This window comes from Schistocerca piceifrons, chromosome 2 (genome assembly GCF_021461385.2).
Source record: "Schistocerca piceifrons isolate TAMUIC-IGC-003096 chromosome 2, iqSchPice1.1, whole genome shotgun sequence".
Lineage (NCBI taxonomy): Eukaryota > Metazoa > Arthropoda > Insecta > Orthoptera > Acrididae > Schistocerca > Schistocerca piceifrons.
The window spans coordinates 722,203,273-722,224,746 of record NC_060139.1 but is presented as its reverse complement, the minus strand read 5'-3'; the positions used below and the strand labels follow the sequence as shown (position 1 = coordinate 722,224,746).

The window sequence follows — 21,474 nt, the reverse complement described above, 5'->3', positions numbered from 1 at the left end:
TAAAAAATTAGAACTATTCGCCGTATGCCGAGAGTCTGGTGACTGCGACGCTGACAGGACTTCACTGCCGCTACGAAATCGAGAAGTTCAGGGAAGAGAACCATGACACATGTAACTTCAACCGCACAGGCTTTATTCTTTACAACGTTTGCGTTTCTTTATTGGGAAAAAAGCAAAGAAGATGGACCCATTATCCTCCTACAGCACATCCTTCAAGGAAGTGGAAGAGTTTCTTTGGTTTATTTGCGAGAAGTCGGAGAACTCCTCAGTGATCATTGCTAAGGGATTATCTGCATTGCTTCCAAGGAGGATTCAGGCTGATTAGGGTAACTGAGGAGGACCTGTACCATATTCAGTCGGTGTTGTCCAACGCCTACATGTTTACAGTCTTTTGCGTCCACTGTAATGTACGAGGGCTGTTTGGAATGTAAGGTTCGATCAGGAGCGAAATGGAAACCACTGTGAAAATCCAATGAAGCTTTGCACAGATGTGTTGGGCAGCGTCTCTAGAACGCCCATAGACCGCGTTACTTCGCTCCTTTCAGTTCTGAGCGCTCAGTGAGCAAATAAAGCTGCCTAGAGAACAATATCTCTGGCCAAGTCTGAGGGCCTGGTGAGAGATTTCGCATGATGTCATGCAGACCACATAGCATAACGGTTATGCGTTTCCTTCCTCATGACCCCCGACCGCACTGTGCTGTGGGAATGAAGATACTCCTACAACATTTTCGATGGGAAGTGTTTGATCATCGACAATACAGCCCGTAACTGGCTCCCCCTGCGTTTCATCTCTGCTCGCAGGAACCGCTGGCTATGAAGACAACGAGCTGCAAATCAGTATAGAGAAATGGCGAAACCCATAGGCGGCTGCCTTCTAAGAGGAATATGTTGCAAAATTAGTATGACGTGTAGTGATCCAGCAACACATGGCTAACAAAATTAAGGTCTAACTTGCTGTGGTATCCAGTACAGTTATGAATCAAGCCATATGTAGTGATAGTGACTCAGCCCTGCCCCTAAATTTTCACCAAACTACCATAAAACACTGACTCAATCCTGCTCGTTGCAAATCTGATGGGGTGTGGAAAAAACACTCTCTGATTTCTATAACAAAAGTTTGACCGTTTTGCCAAACATTATCTCTGCATAGACAGTTAAGTACGGTACAACTGAACGCATACATGGTTATGATGATGTGGTAATAGGTCATTTCGTTCTCAGTGAACAAACAGTGCTCGGTCTGACACTTATTATTATGTTTACTCGCATCTGCGTATATTTCACCAATCGGGAGTAAGCACCTCTGCTGTCATTGGCTGTTGCTTTCAGCTTAATTGCGGACGCCACAATTCGAACAAATTCAATTCCTGAATAATTGCACATTAAATTCACTCACAGAAATTATGGTGCACTTATGTTTCATAGCTACCAAAAGATACTTAAAACATCAGGCAGTGGCAGTAGTAATAAAATTATGAATGAAAGAAATAGGCCTAAAATTGGAAACAACACTAATGGAGGTCAACAGTGTGTACATTAATAACAATATTCCGTTAATATGATATTTATTTTAAAGAAGAAGCAAATTAAAGATTAGTTTCTTTGAACAAATTCCAAGTAAAGAGTTTACAATTTTAATATTTGTTTTAGTCTTTGGGGAGAGCTAAAGCAGCTGTCCTTATTTGTTACGACGCCGGCGGTGAGATATACTGTCATCGGTAACTTATCGTTGCAGACGGTGTATTGAAAGCAGATCCATCATGTGTAAATGCTGCAGATGAATTATCTCATGTGGAACTTTACTTTCCAGTCAGCGACGATTTCATCAATGGTGCATCATAGGCCACTGGATAGTTAGACGTTGTTACGGTTGTTCCCAACATTCAGCTTTGCAAGAGCGATTTATTATGTCTCTCATGCACAACGCTGAAGTAAAACAGTTCAGTAGAGAGTTTTAAAGTTATTTCGATAGCAGAATTCCAGTCTGTTCGTTTACCATGTGAAAAACGCGACAGCGAACTCACCACTCTCGGCGGTGACAGCGAACTCACCACTCTCGGCGGTGTCATGTAGACACGTAATAAACAGTTTCTATACGCCTGTGGCACAATTAGCGGTTCATGCGCACGGTAGTCAACGATGGCACGAATGTGCATTGAAATTATGAAGCATTTAAAATGCACACAGCACAGTCATAGCGAACACAGTTCTTTCCAGAACACTGTAACTACAATGTCGTTCTGTCCATAGTTATATTGTCATAGTTACGCGACACATTTCGTTTTGGAGGTTTTGCACAGTCCGACGTCTCCGTCCACTTTAAACGTTTTTACATTGCATTACAGGAAGGAGCAGGAAAGTATCTCATTGTTAATCAGTTTCGTCTGCACCGATTGTTTCGCAACACGACGTAGTCAGCACACTTTTAACCTCCTTCCGCTTTCTCGGTACAAACATGGATGTCACACACGCTCTACTCACACTGTTCGATCCTCACAATCAATATTCTGATCGCTCTCGCTCGTTTTATACATTATCTCAGTATGCATTTAACTTTATCAAGTCATTCCAATCAAAATTAATGCAATATGTGGCAAATGAAGAAACAAAATATTTTACATATTCAATAGACAAAGATACCTAATTAGTAATGTCCAAAAGGGAAATATTATCAGGTGTATATTATTATTTTCAATTACGTCATAGAACAAAATAAACACTATGCTATATCACCAGAAATTCATGTACAACTACGAACAAAGAAAGAAAGAAAACAGAAAAAAATCTCTTATATAGGTCGCAACTAGCGATTTCTTCACAAACGCTACGTAAAATTGTTAGGTCGTAGCAGGAACTGGGTAGAGAAGTAGCTGGAAGGTGTAGCTAATAAAACGTGTCTGATATTCACAGTGGGTTCCATTTGGTGACCGATAGGAACTTACTTTCCGAACAGACCTCGTACTCATCACCAGGAATTCGGAAGGAAGGCGGTTCAAATCTGTGTCCACCCAAGCAAATGTAGGTTTTCCGTAGTTTTCCAACGTCACTTAGGACTGGTATTGGGATGGTTGCTTTAAAAAGACACGGCCTATTTGCTTACCAATCCCTAGCTAATGCCAACTCTTTCTATAATGGCCTCGTTGTTGACAGAACGTTAAACTATGATATTCCTTCACTCCCTCTTTTATAAACAGTAACATGAAGTAATGTGTCTTTCCTAGCCTGCGTAGTTGGCAGTTACATATGTCGCTAGCCGTTGTGTCTCGTAATGAAAGAAAAAGGATTTCGAAAGTAAAAATGAAACAACTGTCAAATACTTTGTGAAATGATATGCCTAGAAGTAAGGAATAAAATATATTTGTGGGACACTTGACGCACATTTCAATAATGCTCGAAATCATACGTAGAAAATGAGGGCCGACTGAGAATTTAAAGTTCAATGTTTAACTTAAAATTCAGAATCTTAAAGAGTACTAGAAGGTATTTACTCTCTGTGATCCTGAGCATAGTTCAGAGGCAAACCAAATGCTTCTCTAACCTATTTTATTTCTTACTCTTATACAAATCATCTCACAAAACATTTAAATCTATTTAATCACACGCTTTTTTGAAGTCTACTGCTCTTGCGGATCTGTAAGACACTCTGGAGACTGAGAATTTGTTCGACGCAGGACCTATCTTCCCTAAAAACTGCTTGACATTCGAAATTTAAATTGTCTGTTTGTACTTGCTTTTTAAGTACTTTTTGAAACAATTTTGTAACTGTCAGCAATGCAATTTCTCTGTAGTTATTTACACTCAGATGAGAGAAGTCATGGGATAGCGATGTGCACATATGCAGATGGCGGTAGTATCGCGTATACAAGATATAAAAGGGTATAAAAGGACAGTGCATTGGCAGAGTTGCCATTTCTACTCAGGCGACACTCATGAAAAAGTTTCCGAAAGTGATTATGGCTGCACGACTGGAATCAACAGACTTTGAATGCGGAATGGCAGTTGGACACATGGGACATTCTATTTTGGATATCATTAGGGAATTCAGTTTTCCGAGATTCACAGTGTAAAGAGAGTGCCGAGATCACCACAATTCAGACATCGCCTCTCACCACGGACAACGTAGAGGCCGGCGGCCTTCACTTAACGATCGACAGCAACGGCGTTTTCTTAGAGTCAGTGCTAACAGACAAACAACACTGCGAGAAATAACCACAGAAATGAATGTGGGACGTACGAGAAACGTATCCATTAGGATAGTGCGGCGTAATTTGGTGTTAACGGGCTATGGCAACAGGCGACCAACGCAAGTGACTTCTCTAACAGCATGACATCACCTGTAGTGCCTCTCCTGGGATTTTTAGGGTATCAGTTGGATCCTAGACGGCTCGAAAACCGTGGTCTGGTCGGATGAGACCCGATTTCAGTTAGTAAGAGTTGATGGTAGGGTTCGAGAGTGGCGCAGGTCCCACGAAGCCATGGATCCAAGTTATCAACAAGGCACTGTGCAAGCTGATAGTGACTCCATAATGGTGTGGGCTGTGTTTATTGGGTCTTCAGGTCCAACTGAACCGATAACTGACTGGGAATGGTTATGTTTAGTAATTTGGAGACCATCTGCAGCCATTCATGGACTTCATTATCTCAAACGAAGATGTGACTTCACCAGTCCACAATTGTTTGCGATTGGTTAGAGGAACATTCTGGAAAATCCGAGCGAATGACTTGGCCACCCAGATCGCCCAACATGAATCCTATCGAACATTTATGGGATATAATCGAGAGGTCAGTTCGTGCACAACATACTGCACCGCCAACACTTCCGCAATTATGGATGGCTGTAGAGACAGCAAGGCTCAAATTTTCTACAGAGACTTTCAGCGACTCATTGAGTCCATGCCACGTAGTGTTGCTGCATTACGCCGGGCAAAGGCCAGACACGATGTTAGGATGTATCCCACGGCTTTCGTCACCTCAGTGTATTATGCATTTTATCCCTTTTTTGTGTAATGAGTGGATTACTGCACACTGTCTTACTTTTGGTTTTTTTTACTCCAGCCAACTACGAGTATTATTATTGTTATTATTATTATTATTACTATGTTTGTACAATCAAGAGAATAATGAAGAGAAAGCAATGATCTCAATTTATGCTGCTACTTGACTTTGACCTTTATTTTAGTTTTTCAACATGGAAGAAGTAATTTCACAATTTCAGCACCAATGTGACTTTTTCCGAGCGAATAACTAGGCTTTGAAGAGATTAACTTTTTGACATTTCTTTTACATAGTTAATAGGAGCTGTTCGTGAAATATTTCTGTATTCCGTGAAATCACTAATAAAGTTTCTCTTAACTATCCTGATTATTTTCAAGCAATTAAACCCTTTTTGTTACAAAACTTGCCTCAAGTTGGTCAATTTGATATCCCATATGTCTAATTTTACATATTTCATTTGGCTATGAAAATTCGGACAAAATTTATTTTGTGGTTTCTGGGGAGTCTTGTTTCCGTTGAGCTCTAATATCTGACCAGAAAGAAACGAAGAAGAAGCTGTTATCGTCTTCCAGACCCTTTTTGTTAGAAAACTTGTCTCAAGCTGGTCAATTTGATATCCCATATGTCCAATTTTTGACATTTCGTTTGGCTATGAAAATTCGGACAAAATGCATTTTTTTGGCTTCTAGGGATTCTTGTCATCGTTGAGCTTAAATATTTGACCAGAAATAAACGAAGAAGAAGCTGTTATCGTCTTCCAGACCCTTTTTGTTACAAAACTTGTCTCAAGCTGGTCAATTTGATATCCCATATGTCCAATTTTGGACATTTCGTTTGGATATGAAAATTCGGACAAAATGCATTTTTTGGTTTCTAGGGATTCTTGTTTCCGTTGAGCGCTAATATTAGACCAGAAAAAAAAAAAAAAAAACGAAGAAGAAGCTGTTATCGTCTTCCAGCTTCCCTTAAGTAAATGGAAAAACCTCATTGGTTAAATATCGCTGTATTGTAGAAAAATGCACCGAGTATCGTTCAAAGTTCATTTGCATTGGTCCGAAGGAGCTGTTTTGGATTATACATGCTGCGTTCCCCCCAGCGCTAGTAGGTTCGTGACACCTCGCGTCCACGGTAGCGTAGCTGGCCGGCGAGTGCCCTCAGCTCCGAGGCGGCCCTGTGGTGGCGCCCCAGCCCAGAGGAGGTGCCGGGAGGGCTCCGAGCCCCGACCGGCGGCGCTCGTGCGCCGTCGCCCGCGACGTCGGCGTCGTCGGCGGCGGCGGCGGGCGGCGCGCACTGCCCGGCGCGTCTCGGAGTGGGCCGGATCGGTTCGGTCCGGGAGAGGAGAGGAGAGGCGAGGAGCAGCGGCCAGAGCTCGGCACAGATCAGCACGCCCCCGGATGGCGCCCAAAATAACGCGAGCGCTCGCCAGAGTGCCGCTGGGCACCAGTGCTCGCCGCGGCCTCGCCATGAAACCCTACGCCTTCGTCACCATCAACAAGCAGTATGGGTGAGTTGCGCGCACCGCGCACCGCCACCGCGGCAGCTGCACCGGGCCGGGAGGTCGCGCCGATACGTTTTTTGGCCTCGGTGCGGCGGGCCCCCCTGTAATACAAAGCGCTGGCGCCGCTCGCCGCGATCCCCTCCCACGCCGATGAGAGAGCGGCCAGCAGGCACCAGGCCACACGACAGCCGCTAATACCATCGCTTACTGTCGCCTCGCTACCGGGGGACACGTGCTCGTATTACAAAATCCGACGATAAAAACGGCAGCTCTGATTCCACCGCAGTGTGCCTTCGTCGGTGCTGGTTACTCGTGCTCAGAGCAAACCACTACACACTGGATGACGTCTATAACGGCGGTTTTATTTCTTGAATGGTGTTGCGTGTTTGACAATATTTTGATACAAACAAGTCGGCAGTTTAGAGAGCGAGTGATTACGTACTCAAAATTCAAATTTTGTGAGGTGTAATAATATGAGCGTGGAGTACGCTTATGCAGATGCATATGCTCCATTCTCTGCGAAGCAATCATCGAGTATCGAGGTAGAACATGCCTTTCCCTTGATCTCCTGGCTTTCTGTAACATTTCCCAACGTTTTTGGCACAAGCTCCACAGCAAATTTTACCAAGCATATTATTTCGCTTATTTTCTGCATTCTGAAAATTTGTCAAAACTATGCTGGTGCAGAATGAGATTTTCACTCTGCAGTGGAGTGTGCACTGATATGAAACTTCCTGGCAGATTAAAACTGTGTGCCGGACCGAGGCTCGAACTCGGGACCTTTGCCTTACGCGGGCAAGTGCTCTACCAACTGAGCTACCCAAGCACGACTCACGCCCCCTCATCACAGCTTTACGTCTGCCAGTACCGCGTCCCGAGTTCGAGTCTCGATCCGGCACACAGTTTTAATCTGCCAGGAAGTTTTATGTTGGTGCAGTTTAAAAGAAAATACTGCATCTTCGTGGAGCAAAACGGGAATCCCCTTCCTTACGAGAGGTTTCCGAAAAGTTTCTGTATGTTTGTTTACAAACTATCTATAATCTAACATACACTACACCCCAAGATTCGTTACTACACTGCAAACGGAACTACTTATGAGCGTCCATGAATGTGAACATCTGTCTTTAGTACAAGATGTAATGGAGAACCTTTCACAGACACACAAAAAGGAATAGTAATGAGACAGTAAGATACGTTTCTTCACTTGTGCAGCCCTAGCACCCGTAGCTGCTGTACAAATATTTTATTACCTGTATTCTATGTCTGTCAACTTGCTGTAATGAACTGCTTCGTCCTCGTACCCGTTTCATTTTTTATTTAATAAAATCTTCGTCACTGGTTCCAATATCCTGGCAACTTTCACAAAACGCTTATAGCGAAAACAAAGTGCATTTTAGAAGTAGCGTTTATGGTACATGAATGATCATATATTTTATGGGGTTTAAACATTGGTGTTTCAAATAACTGACAGGTACGAACTGCATACAATTTTAAGCAGTTTAGATGACATAGCAGAAGCCTAATAAGATTCGAAGCAAAGGTTTCGTTACCACTTATCCCTTTTACGAGAATTCTCTCCTATCCATTTCCAAGTTATACGTCGCAATTGAATTTCCTCTACAACCCAGTCGTATATCTGTTATAAATTACTTTATATCCAAGTGTTCTAGTAGCGTTGTATTTCCGTCAAGAATGCTAGCTAGCTTGGCTCTAATTTGAGGGCCAACATTTTATTTTAGATAGCGGCTGGTTCGTGTGCCATTCTCTTAAACTTAGACTTAAAATAATTGTGGGTTGACGTATATATACTCATAGCGCATAGTTATAGTTTATACATAAAATCTTGGACAAATTTAATGCGCGATATGTGATGCGTTCGCTCAAAAACAGTTTTGATTGCAATGATTGGTTACGAGATATGTTCACATTACGTTAGAAGGATCATACGAACATCCTTTCATATGGCCCAACAGAGAAGAACAGAATAAATTATATGATTTGGTAGATTTTGACACGAGGGAATCACGTGGCACACACCAAAGCTGAAACTGAACTGTTATCCAGGGAATCACTGACAGAGATTTATATAATGTGGAATGTTAGTTTTCTTAATAATGATTCCTCCAGTCGAAACTTACGTAAGGAGAATCGTAAGCAATGATGGGTTTTGAAGGTACTTTTCGTAGTTTCGAACATTTTATGTTGAAGAACGTTTACGACCTTTTACAAATTTAAAAATGTGATTTACAATGGACAAAACCTGTATTGGGCATAGTTACATTTTTGTAAGTGAAATGCTGCTCTTATCAAGTTCTGTAATCGATTCCATTCTTTTCAATTCAGTTAAAGTACTCAAAAAATATTGTTATTGCTTGATTTGCTTATGAGCTTCTCCAAACCCTCTTGTTAGTCTTCTTATTTACCGTAATGAACTTTCGAATTTAGATGTTGAATATGTCGTCAGCGTGGGTCATTATGTTCATCTGAGTTAAATACATTTATACACGTTTTACATGTGTTGTACATAAATATATAAAAAACTGAAGACAACCCACATATCAGTCCATCCCTGGCAGAGGCCTGTGATCTATCGAAGTAATTCTTTCAATATTTTGCGACGCGTCTGAACAAATAAAAGCCTCCTTCCCCTGGCCCTTTCCCTTTCCGTCTTTACTGTTTCTAATTTCTGCCTATGGAACCTCAGATGCCAAAAAAATACTATAAGATTTTCATTGGACTTGAGAGGGTGAAGGCTGTAATGATTTTCTCTGGAGAATAAGACATGATACATTCGCTATTTTACCATCATACATATTTTCGGATGAAAACACACATGGATCAAACAATTCAGCGTACAGTAGCTCAAGTATAAACTGCCTTGCTTTCTTTGCTGCTCGGCGTGATTGCAGCAGAGTATTGGGTTGGTACTTCTTGCTGAGTGTGGTTCTGAAATTTGAATGGGAATAGTGACCGGGGGGGGGGGGGGATGGGAGGGGCGAGGGGAAAAGGGAGTGGAGGAGGGCAGCGTACGACGTAAACGTCTGCGAACAGAAATACACTTTGTTTTAGTCAGTCAAGAGAGACAACTGTTATGCTGTAAAGTTAAGGTTATTTTGCGCGCACAAGTAGTGAGGCTTTATGTAGTACTGTGTAGAAATGTCTGCCGATGGACTTGTGAGGCGTGAATTGTGTTAGGACTATGCGAGTTCCATACGGTTCTATATAGTTGCACTTAGTGATTCTAGACGTTTCAGTGTCATTCAAAACATATGTGACGTTTCGGCTTTTTTTTTCACTGCTCAGCGCAGACTCATTTTATAAAATGCCGTCAATGAGGCTATGAATAAGTTTATACAAACATGCAGCAAGCTTCATAAATTGCAGCTATCCATTCTCGAGCAGTACGGTAATTTTGCATGCCTTCCCTTACTATAAAGCGAGTGGAAGACGAAACGCTTCCGTTTCACTCTGCAGTGGTTTCAGCAGCCTGTACACGGTAATTCATATACACGAAGGTTTCATACATACTCACTATATTATTGCAGTTTAGAGAAACGCTATTAAGTCTATACCTGCTTCATTGCACTTTTACCAGCTTTGTTCCGTATCGTGACAATGAGCATGCACATGGTGCCATTCCAAATCTGAATTGGTTACGACAGTGACACATTTAGCTGTTCTCTGTCTCATTTGGCAGTAGTAAACCTGTTTTATGATACTTCCATTCACTTTGCATATAACTTTCAAAATATATCCATGTTGCTCCTTCTGAGACAGCATAGATTATCTACACTGCAGTAGACTATACTTATTCCACTGGCCAATGATCTGGGAATGTTTCCTGTCTACATTATATGACGTCAGTCCCTATTCAACTGTTCTGTTCTCATCTCCTGACAAACGATATAACAATTAACTGGGTAACAAAGCGCTCATCGTAATATTACACTGAAATAAAATGGTCATATTGCGTTGGTGGCCGGGAAAGTTTGCCCGCTGAGTTGCAAGTCTTTTCAGTTGACGCCAAACTGGGCGACTTGTGTGTCAATGGTGTTCAAATAATAATGAAGGCAATACAACACCCACTGCGAGCGGAAAAAAGTCTCCGATTTGGCCGAGAATCGAACCCGGGTCCGCTGTATGACAGTCATACACGCTGACACTTCTTTTTTTCCTTAATTTCATTTTGTTCGTAATTGATCGTTGTATTTGTTCGGGCGGGCATCCTGTGACACTTGTTGAAGTTCATTGTTGATACATTAACTCATTTTTTTTTATTACAGAGAGCAGCTAACCCTCTGACCGAAGACGCTGAACTACCGTGCGGGCAACACTCAGCTAAGAGGGCAGGCGATATTACAATCATCGTCATAAACAGAGCTGCGCCTAGAAAGACAAGGCCAATTGCAGTTATTGTTGGCAGGCGAATAGATGGTACTGCACTTTCAACGACTTTGAACGACCAATGTTTATTGCGCTACATGGCCACAAAATATACATCTTATAATGTCAGACCCCTATAATTGTGGATACAAGTGGACAGATACATCGGCAGGGAGTTGTACAGGCCTCGGATACAGTCCTGTCGTAATCCATCTCATACCGCGTGCACCTGAGCGCGCAGTTCCAACAGACAGGTGGGTAGAGTTGGGGTCCTGATGGGACGCTCCATGGTACCCCACACATTCTCTGTCGGGGGGAGATCGGGAGATGCGGCTGGCCGTGGCAGGGTATCCACATCTGCTAGGCGTGCACGGAATGGGACAGCAGTACGAGAAAGAGCACTGTCCTGCTTATGGACGTTCACGAACGGCAGAGCCACTGGTTGCACCGTACGGTTGTGACAGAGTCCGTTAGGAATACTAACGGTGAACGACACCATAGGATGTCGTTCCCTACACCATCATGCAAGGCTGACGGAACGTTTGATGGGACCACAAACCGCTCTTCGTGGCGGTCTCTACTGTGTCTTCAGACACGGACGCGGTAGCAGTCGCCTCCAAGGCAGAAGCAGGACTAGTCACTAAAGCTGACCCACTGCTGCCAGCCTGCAGCGCCCCTTGTCCGTCGTTGCCGACACCAGGCGACTCGGGAGCGATGCTGCTGGGGTGTGAGTGTCAGGCGTAGTAACGATCGGTTTCCAGTAAGTCTTGCTTCATGCAACAGTTTGCCAATGATACTAGCACTTTACGGGATGTAGCATAGAAGGAGCGCAATAAACATTGGTCCTTCAAAGTTGAAAGTGTAATAAATTCCAAATCTTCCGCCTATTTTAATGACTTCACCAATCAGCACATTTCACGTCCCCCAAGTTACTGCACACTTCAGTTGTACACAGGATGGCTGCTTGCCTCAACGCAGACACATTTTAAGACGCAAATTTATGATCTGCGCTATTTTTCAGTCCTATAGAGACATCAGAAAACTCGATAACACTCTAGCTATGTCCTCCGATTCCAAAGTTAGCGGACGATCTTTCTCGGATACAACAATTTGCCAGAGGAGTACACAATACCCAATAAAAAAGTCTGTTCTGTACACGTTAACAAATAATTTACTAACAAATGTACTGGAAACGGTAGGCAGTAGTGAATTTTGTAACTGCTTCTTCAAGTACGGACAAAAGTCAGTAGCCCACAGATTTGTTACGTGAGGTATTTGAATTTTTAAATAGTTGACATTTTTTCCTTCTTGTACATTCGAAACATTGCCAATGTCCACTTACTGTTATTAAGCTACACGTCCTTTCCCCGCAACATTTAGTCTCTTATTTGCCTTCCCAGCCCTCCCCTTTCTCTCCATCATAACATACACATTAAAAAATTCACTTTTTGCCCAATGACTGAGAACAAACATTTACTCTGATTTTACACTCTAACCATACACATATTTGTTTGTGACAACAGGTTTTTTTCAGAGAAACAATAGTGTCCATTAGTTCACGACAATAAATAAAGCTCAAACGTTAAATTCTCTTCTTTAGTGCTTCAAATCGTACTTCCAATGCCAACAAAGAAGTCTTTTAACTGAATAGTCTGCTTCAAACTAACGTATTACCCATTTGCTGTCCTTCTACCAGCTATCCAAGCGATCAGCTTGTTACCATTTGAACTGGATAATACATGATACTTAGGAGTACAGTAAGGCAAATGATATTCAGTTAGGAAGTTGAAGCGTACTATGCAAGTCCTTTTTCCGCAGTTAGTATTAACATGAGTCACTAGTTCACTTCTGGAAGAACAGCATATCACTACTGACTTCCTTCACAACACACATGAAGTTATTCTCCTCCTTGCTCTAATTCTGCCTGGAGTGCAATGCTCTTTCAGCGTTACTCACGTCTACAATGTACTCTCTCTAATGTACTACTGAGACGGTATACTAATTGCAGTGAGACGTTGCTGTCGTATCATGCGTTTCCACAATTTCCACAATAAACAAAGATCAGCTTCGTAGAAGCGGTTCCATGAAGAACTTCTGTCTTAAAAAAGGCAAGTAAGAAGCGATTCAACACCAGACTAATTGTTTTCACGTGAGAATGGAATACTCCGAACTTAAACCCTGATGATAGTCATTCCATTAACTATAAAGAAAATAATGTTGCAATATTCATATGCCGCTACCAGGACAGGCGTGACATGCCGGGCGGTACCAACAGCTACTTGTGCTACTGACAACGCCGGCGCGGGGGTGGATTTTCTTTCTCCATATTTTTTTCGATTACAAAAGGACAGAAATTCCCACACGACAAAGCAGAAATGCTTAGAGCGACTAGCTGAGTAGAACAACGAGGAAAATTTCGATACTAAAACTAAACCTGACAATACAGATGTTTCTGACTGTTGTACCATGCTATTATTTATTACACTTTCAACTTTGGACAGTTGGTTTATTGCGCTTCATGGTCACAAAATGTACGTGTAATAATGTCTGATCCCCATAATTGTGAATACAAGCGTCCAGACATCGTGGCATGGAGTTACTAATTAATTCCACAACTGTGGGACCTCTACAAGTCTTGAGTACGAGTTAGCGGTACTAACCGCTGTTACTCACCGTTCGTGGTCCTGTTGTTACACTAACTAGGAGCACGTTGTTGTTTTCACAGAATTAAATGTGTTGTACGGATCACTGGATAGAAAAGAATTAGAAAGACGCGGAGCTGTGTCATTTGAAAGACCTCTGAGGCTGCAAGATAAGAGCCATGGCGAAAAAAACTAGTGACCACAAGAATGGCAGATAGGAAGTTAGGATTTTCTGATGTGAGAATGAACAACATAGTACTAATTTAAGACTGTGGAAGCCGCAGACGTTTGATTTCAAGCGACCGCCTTTTAAAAATAAAAACAAGGGGACACATGAACGAGATGCGAGAGTTGTTAAATCGGCCACCCATCCGCAGAGCTTTTCATCTGCTTTCATTTGTTTTTACTTTAGTGTAAAAAATTTAGCATCAAGGAGAAAAACATAGGTATATTTCCTAAAAAGGATGCCGAAACGCTGTGGCACTAGATAAGGCTTAATCACAAAATCCAAATTCTCCTTGGCAGTCGACAGTGTCCGTAAAATGTACTTACAAAATTTATGAAACAGAGATCCGCATTAAAAACAAGAGAGAGAGAGAACAGTGACAAAACAAGAGCATGTCTTTACAGCAGCCAAACAGTTAATATAGACCATCGTGAATTACCCCTTGTTTCTGTACATGCTTGGTAGTGACTTGGCGTGCGTTTCAAGGTAGAAAATAAATACCATTCACTGACTTTTTGTTTGTATACAAACAGCTGTATTTTTATCTTATTTTAATTGCAATAGATTTGGAAGCCAGAAAGATTCATATTCAGGTACATAATGTGGGAATCAATGTACAGCACATTCGATGTATAGTATATATCATATGAAAATGAGACAGCTCATCGATTCCACATTTCTTCCATCTACAAGTATGAAAACATTGAAACTGATAGAACAATTGAGCTGCAATGTTTTCAGACTTCATCACTACCTCAACTATAAAATTATTAGTAGCTTATTTTGTATCGGTTTATTAAATAGGTCTTTTGACAGTCGTTCTCATTCCAGACAAACAGCTGCACAGAGATAAGGAAGAGCCTCTGTTGCGGCAGCCGGTTTATAATTTCCCTCCTACACAAGCTCTAAACTTTACATCCACAGACGAATCTAACAGCCCATGCGGTAGATATGTTAGCTTTCGACGAATCATCATAGTAGCATTATATGGAAGTTCTTTATGAAAACATGTCTACACTAAAGATACAAATGAAAAAATAGACACATATTTACAGTACATCTGAGTGTTAGGAGTATTCTTCATACGGCTAACGAAAAAATTTCCTGTAGTAGAGCTGCACCATTTTTAGATTGAAGTCAGTTGATAGGCATACCTGCTTAAAGGAAGTCCCTCGAACTAAGGGCTCACCTTCAGAGAACGTCATGTTTCCAAGTAGAGAAGGAATTAGCATATTCATCAAAGTATAAGAGGTATTAGAGATAAAGTTAGTGAACTGCTTATAGATGTTGACTGAAATTATTGGTATATCAGAGCACCACTTAAATGATTAGACAATTGAGAGGCTTCCTTTACCAGGATACAGATTAGCTGGCTGTGTTTCAAGGAGTTCCTTGTGGGGTGGGGGAGTGGCTCTCTACGTAAAAAACAGTATTCCATTCGAGTCCATAGACGTACCACGGCACTGCACTGAACAGAAATTTGAATGTTGTGCTGGGGTAGTTAAATTTAGTGAAACTAAATTTCTAATTGTTGTTTATAGATCCCCTAACTCTGACTTCAAAGGAGCATTTCTGCTCAAGCTAAAGAGGGTTCTTGATTCACTTTGTAAGAAGTACCAGAAATTAGCTATATGTGGTGACTGCAATATAAATTTTGTGTATGATAGTGCAAGAAAAAGCAAGTTGGTAGATCTCATAAATTCGTATGATCTCATGCAGACTGTGTTTTTTCCAACTTGGGTGCAGGGGCGCAGTAGTACAGCCATAGACAATATTTTTATTCATTCTTCATTACTAGATGGGTATTCTGTTAGTAAAAGGGTTAATGGCCTTTCAGACCATGATGCAGAAATTTTAACATTAAAAGGCTTTAGTACTCGAACAAATGTCACATTTAATTACAAGCTATGTAGGAAAGTTAATCCGACAGCAATAGAGAGTTTTTTAAACCTTGTTAAGGAACATGAGTCGCAGGAAGTTTATAGTGATAATAACATAGATAAATATAATGTTTTCCTTAACACACTTCTCATGCTCTTGGAGAGTTGCTTTCCATTAGAACGTTCTAAACGAGGTACTAGCATTAATAGGCAGCCCGGGTGGGCTCACTAGTGGGATAAGGATATCATGTAGCACAAAGCAGGAATTATATCAAAATGTTAGAAGTAGTCACAATCAAGCTACAGTAGCCCATTACAGACAGTATTGTAAGGTGCTTAAAAATGTTATTAGGAAGTCAAAGAGTATGTGGTATGCAAATAGAATAGCTACTTCACAGGATAAAATTAAAACCATATGGTCAGTTGTGAAGGAAGTGTCTGGTCGGCAGCACAAGGTCGACAATATGAAGCCAGTTCGCAGTAAAAATATTTCTGTTACTGATAAATCAGATATATGTACAGTGTTTAACAATAATTTTCTGAGCATTGCTGGTGAATTAAATAAAAAATTAGTTTCTGCAGGGAATCATATAGCTTTCTTAGCAAATGCCTTTCCAAGATTGATGTCTGAAATATTCTTCTGTGATACAGATAAGAGGGAGATTGAGTCAATAATTAAATCACTGAAGACTAAGGACTCTCATGGTTATGATGGAGTGTCTAGCAGAATATTGAAGTACTGTGCTGTACATGTTAGCCCTGTATTTAACCATATTTGTAATTCCTACTTTAGGAACGGTCAATTTCCTGAACGATTAAAGTACTCAGTAGTAAAGTCGCTTTATAAAAAGGGAGAAAGGGGTAATGTAGACAATTTTAGACCTAATTCTATGCCATCAGTGTTTGCAAAAGTTATTGAAAAGGCTGTGTGTGTAAGGATAATTGATCATTTTATATCACACGATTTGATATTAAATGTACAGTTCGGCTTTAGAAGTCGTTTAACAACTGAAACTGACATTTTCTCTTTTCTCTGTGAGGTGTTGGATGGGTTAAATAAAAGGTTTCGAACGATAGCCATATTTTTTTTTATTTAACTAAGGCGTTAGATTGTGTCGATCATAAAATATTGCTCCGGAAGTTGGACCATTACGGAATATGGGGAGTAGTTCACAATTGGGTCACCTCTAATTTTAGCAACAGATATCAAAAGGTCATTATTTACAGTGTTGAAAATGGCTGTGATGGGGGGTCTGAGTGGGGTAAGGTCAAGTGGAGGGCGCCCCAAGGATCAGTCTTGGGGCCACTATATGCCCTGTAGTATTATGGGTAACTCTAACATATTTCTGTTTCACGATGACGCTAGCTTGGAAATAAAGGATGTTGTGTGCAATATTGGCTCGGTTTCAAATACTGCAGTTCATGACCTAAGTTCATGGCTTGTAGAAAATAAACTAACGCTAAATCACAATAATACTCAGTTTTTACAGTTTCTAACACACAATTCAACAAAACCTGACCTTTTAATTTCACAGAATGGGCATATGATTAGTAAAACTGAACAGTTCAAATTTCTAGGGGTTCAGATAGATAGTAAGCTGTCGTGGAAAGCCCACGTTCAGGGTCTTCTTCAAAGACTTAATGTCGCCAGTTTTACTATTCGAACCATACCTAAAGTGAGTGATCGTTCGACATGAAAATTAGTCTACTTTGCTTATTTTCATTTGCTTATGTCGTATGGTATTATACTTTGTGGTAACTCTTCCCATTTTAAAAGGATATTTTTGGCTCAGAAACGGGTGATTCAGGCAATAAGTGGTGTAAGTTCACGAACCTCTTGTCGACCCCTGTTCGCGAGTCTGGGTATTTCCACATCGGCCTCGCAGTATATTATTCCTTAGCGTCATTTCTTGTTAACAGTATTAGCTTATTCCCAAGAATAAACAGTTTTCACTCTGTTAGTACTCGGTAGAAATCAAACCTGCATTTGGTTCGGACTTTCTTAACTATTGTGCAGAAAGCAGCATCCATTTTCAATAAGCTACTACTTGAATTCAAAAATCTTAGCAGTAATCCACGTGCTTTCAAAACGAAACTGAAGAGTTTCCTCGTGGGTCACTCCTTCTATTCTGCCGATGAATTCCTTGAAAAATTAAGCTGATTCTTGTTGTATTGTTGATTGCGTTTAATTAAACTTAGGGACTGACTTTTTTCGGTTTTATAAATATTTTATTTTTATCTGTTTTGACCTTTATGTTTTAATTTCATGTACTGACATGCTCCATGACCTTTGAGATTTGCTCCTCAATTTGGTCCTACGGAACTTTACGCGTGAATAAATAAAAATAAAATACGGGAAGCTCCGTACGTCCATCGTGATTAATGTCCATATCAGGACCCCGCCACCGTCGAAATAAGCTCTTGCCATGAAATTCATCTCCTTGTACAGGCAACGATCATCTCTCCAGACAAAAGTGCAGTGAAATTTATACACTAAAGTGAAGTAGAATTCATCTGCCGCATCCGTCTCCCTACATTCACTCATGAACCGATCTCTGAGTTGCTGCTTTACAAGGGACATTTCATAAATAATGCACATTAATATTTTTTGTTTACACGCTTTTTTTTGCTTTTTTGTTTGTTTTTCAGTATCACTTTGCAGTCCTTTAATATAGTTTCCCTGCTTCTCTAAGGCTTAATCCCAACGTGTCGGAAGCTCCATTATGACACCCAGGACACCACTTCTGTTCATCTGTCGAATGGCTCAGTTAACGGTGGTAGAAATCTCTTCCAGAGAAAGATAACGACGGCCAAGCATAGGATTTTTCCAATTACTGGAACAAGTTGAAATCTGGTGGACGCATGTTCGGGTTGTATGGAGGATGCGGCAGCACTTCTGTATTCGCGCAGTTTTTGGGCTACAACATTGCCGATATGCGGGAAAGCATTTTTGTGAAGAAAGAGCCTCGAGTAACTAAGGGCGGGTTTTGTACATTTTTCTCCGCAGGATTTGCGTGAAGTTAGAATAATACACTGCTGTAACACTTGTCCCACATGTGACTATCTGTCATGATGATTCCTTGGTGATCAAAAGCAAAAATCATCATTTACTTGAGCTTTGATTCATTGTATCGAAATTTTTTGTTGTGGCGTATCCGAAACTCTCCATACATTGGACTCTGATTCCAGCTCCGGTTCAAAGTCTCGAATCCTCGTTTTATCAATAGCAACAATGCGACACAAGAGACCTTGACCTTCACGGTCAAATCGTTGTTTGAGCAAGGTTTCAATGACCAAGACTTTCTGCTTCCCTTCGGCAGCCAAACAGTATGGTACCCAACTCGTAGAAATTTTTCTCCTCTTCAAATTATTTGTCAAAATACGAAATACTCATGTTGAGGGAATTCCCGTGGCTTCAGAGAGTTGCTCATAAATCACACTCCGATCTTGTTCAGGAGCATCTACCACAAGTTTCACCCTTTGTTCATCTATTGACCTTTTTGGCCTTCCGGGTCTTGGATTATCGTCTATGCTCACACGGCCACAACGGAAACGATTAATCCAACGTAAAACTGTACAAAGATCCACTGTAAACTCATGACAGACTTCACTTAATTCAATTTGGATTGCTGTCAGGCTTTTGCCCCGTAAAGTTTCGATCTTGATGTACGACCTCTGGTCTTCAACAATCTCAGTACCTGAGCATCCCTGCAGGAACTATTTCTATCTCTCCCCAATTCTATGTTAGAGTATACAGCAAAAAAACAAAGACACGAGCTTCTCCGTCAAGCTCCCAATAACATCTAACGTAATTTTCACTCTTGTTTCACCAAACAATCCACAGTAATACCAACGTGAGCATTATTTACGAAATGTCCCTCGTGCCATTGAACGTACTCGTGTTTATACTGGTGTCAGGAGAATACTCTGTGCAGAACACCTGTGCACAGAGCATCTGCTTCTAGCCTCTGGTAGACAATCTGTTAGAACGCGTTAATTGCAGAGGTGACGTTAAGTACTGCAGATAATTGTCTTGCAGACGTTGTTGGTTTCCGTCATGAAATTAAGGGCAGGCACTCTTGTGGAGGTACTTGCCCGCGACGAACGTTTGCTGTGAGTCAAAACTGCCGCCAGAGCCTTAAAATGAAACGCCGAGGGACACGCAATGCTCCTGAGACTACGTGTGCATTGGATCTGTTCCAAAGCGTGCGAGGAGTTCACTCCGCCCAACACAGTCCACATGGCGTCTTTGCGGCATTATGTTGTAAACTTCAGCATGAGACAACACTTTGCCGACAACAATAGTGCAAACAGGGTTGCGACATCATACATATGATGCACTTATTTGTCGTTGAGTAACTTGCTTATTGGAAGCAGGAAGTAGTTTCTTACAACGCGGATAACGTAATCTCGCTTTCTGACAACATCTTTATGCTCATTCAGTTTACAGTGGTCACTCCCATTTCCATTTTTCATTTTCTTCTTTTCTCATCCTGTCCTCAACTTTTGGAACTAGTGTATTTATCTCGGAGATACCTTAAACATTCATAAATGTGACGAATATAATAATCCTAAAAACATGGAATGCTTGTCGAAGGCAATGGAGGCTTTTCCAACTGATAAGAAATTGATGTTCTTCTTATAGGATTATCAAACAGTGAAGGCAGTGGTGATGATAGCAAAGATATGAGCAACATGAATGACATCACTAATCTACGCGGACGGAAACGGAAGGAAACGATTAGAGGAAGCGTTTGTGGGAAAGCTATAACATAGCGAGGAGATGAAGCTTATGTGTTAAATCGAATTTCATGTCGCAGAATTGAGGTGGTGGGTATGATGACTGATGCGGAAGAAGCAAACATCGGATTCATTTTTTTTTTTTTACTTCATTTTTTCATCTTCCTTAGAACAGGCTTAATATTGCCTATTTCCTATTCTTTCCTACTCTTTTCGTATGAGCTTACTTACTACACTAAAATCAACAACGTGCTGTATGAATATTACATCTTTCTCTTCTATACCCGTGGCCGTGTGAGCTCATTTGATATAGCGTCATGTTTATAGGTATTTATTACGTAGTTTGCATGTCGTTCTGGGTTTCAGCATTGTCAAGAGCATATAGATAACGCAGTACTTTGAGGGACAGTTGAGCAGTGAGGAAGTTGCGTTGTGTGTATCGGTGGGATTGGTCTTATATGTACCTGTGTAGATACTGAATGAACACTTAGATCACCGAATTTACTCGGTATTGATTGCAGATAATTATTGTGATGCAGATTCAGGTCAGGGTACCTAGTGGATGTAAGTAAGCTTAATTAAAGTGCAGTTACAGTAATAGGGAGACACCAGCACAATCAGAAAGCTGTACTACATTAATATGGGAATTAATAAGCTGAAATATAGTAAAATTGGAATTTAGAGGTCAGTAACTTTATTTTTAAGCATTTAAGATGCAGAAAAGTTATGAGTGTCCGAAGTGTGTTTACGGAATCGGAATTAAAGGAACAGAATGGATGCAATAACAACAGCGGTGCACATGAACTAAAATGTCAATAAAAAATCTCCTAGTGCTAAAAGTCTTTGATTTTCAATTACGTATATCACGTAACAGTTGTGGAGAACAACAATATTAGCACGCAGTCGCTTTAAAGGGTAAAATATCTAAAGCAGGCGTTACTCATTGAATTAAGACTACAATTTTATTGTTGTTGTTGTTGTTGTTGTGATCTTCACTCCTGAGACTGGTTTGCTGCAGCTCTCCATGCTACTCTACCCTGCGCAAGCTTTTTCATCTCCCAGTACCTACTGCAACCTACATCCTTCTGAATCTGCTTAGTGTATTCATCT

At 41.0% G+C, this 21,474-nt stretch overlaps 1 protein-coding gene and 1 non-coding gene across 2 annotated transcripts in view; one reads left to right on the top strand and one right to left on the bottom strand.

The window, feature by feature from the left end:
* Nucleotides 1-6,272: 6,272 nt before the first annotated feature.
* LOC124776959 (aquaporin-11) overlaps nt 6,273-21,474 on the top strand; it is a 257,407-nt gene continuing 242,205 nt past the window's right edge. The window contains exon 1 of the mRNA XM_047252193.1: nt 6,273-6,499. Coding sequence (XP_047108149.1) covers nt 6,390-6,499 — 110 coding nt within the window. The 5' untranslated portion in view covers nt 6,273-6,389. The remainder of the gene's footprint in view (nt 6,500-21,474) is intronic.
* Trnat-cgu lies at nt 7,246-7,320 on the bottom strand. The gene has a single exon. It is a non-coding gene; the product is annotated as a tRNA-Thr (tRNA).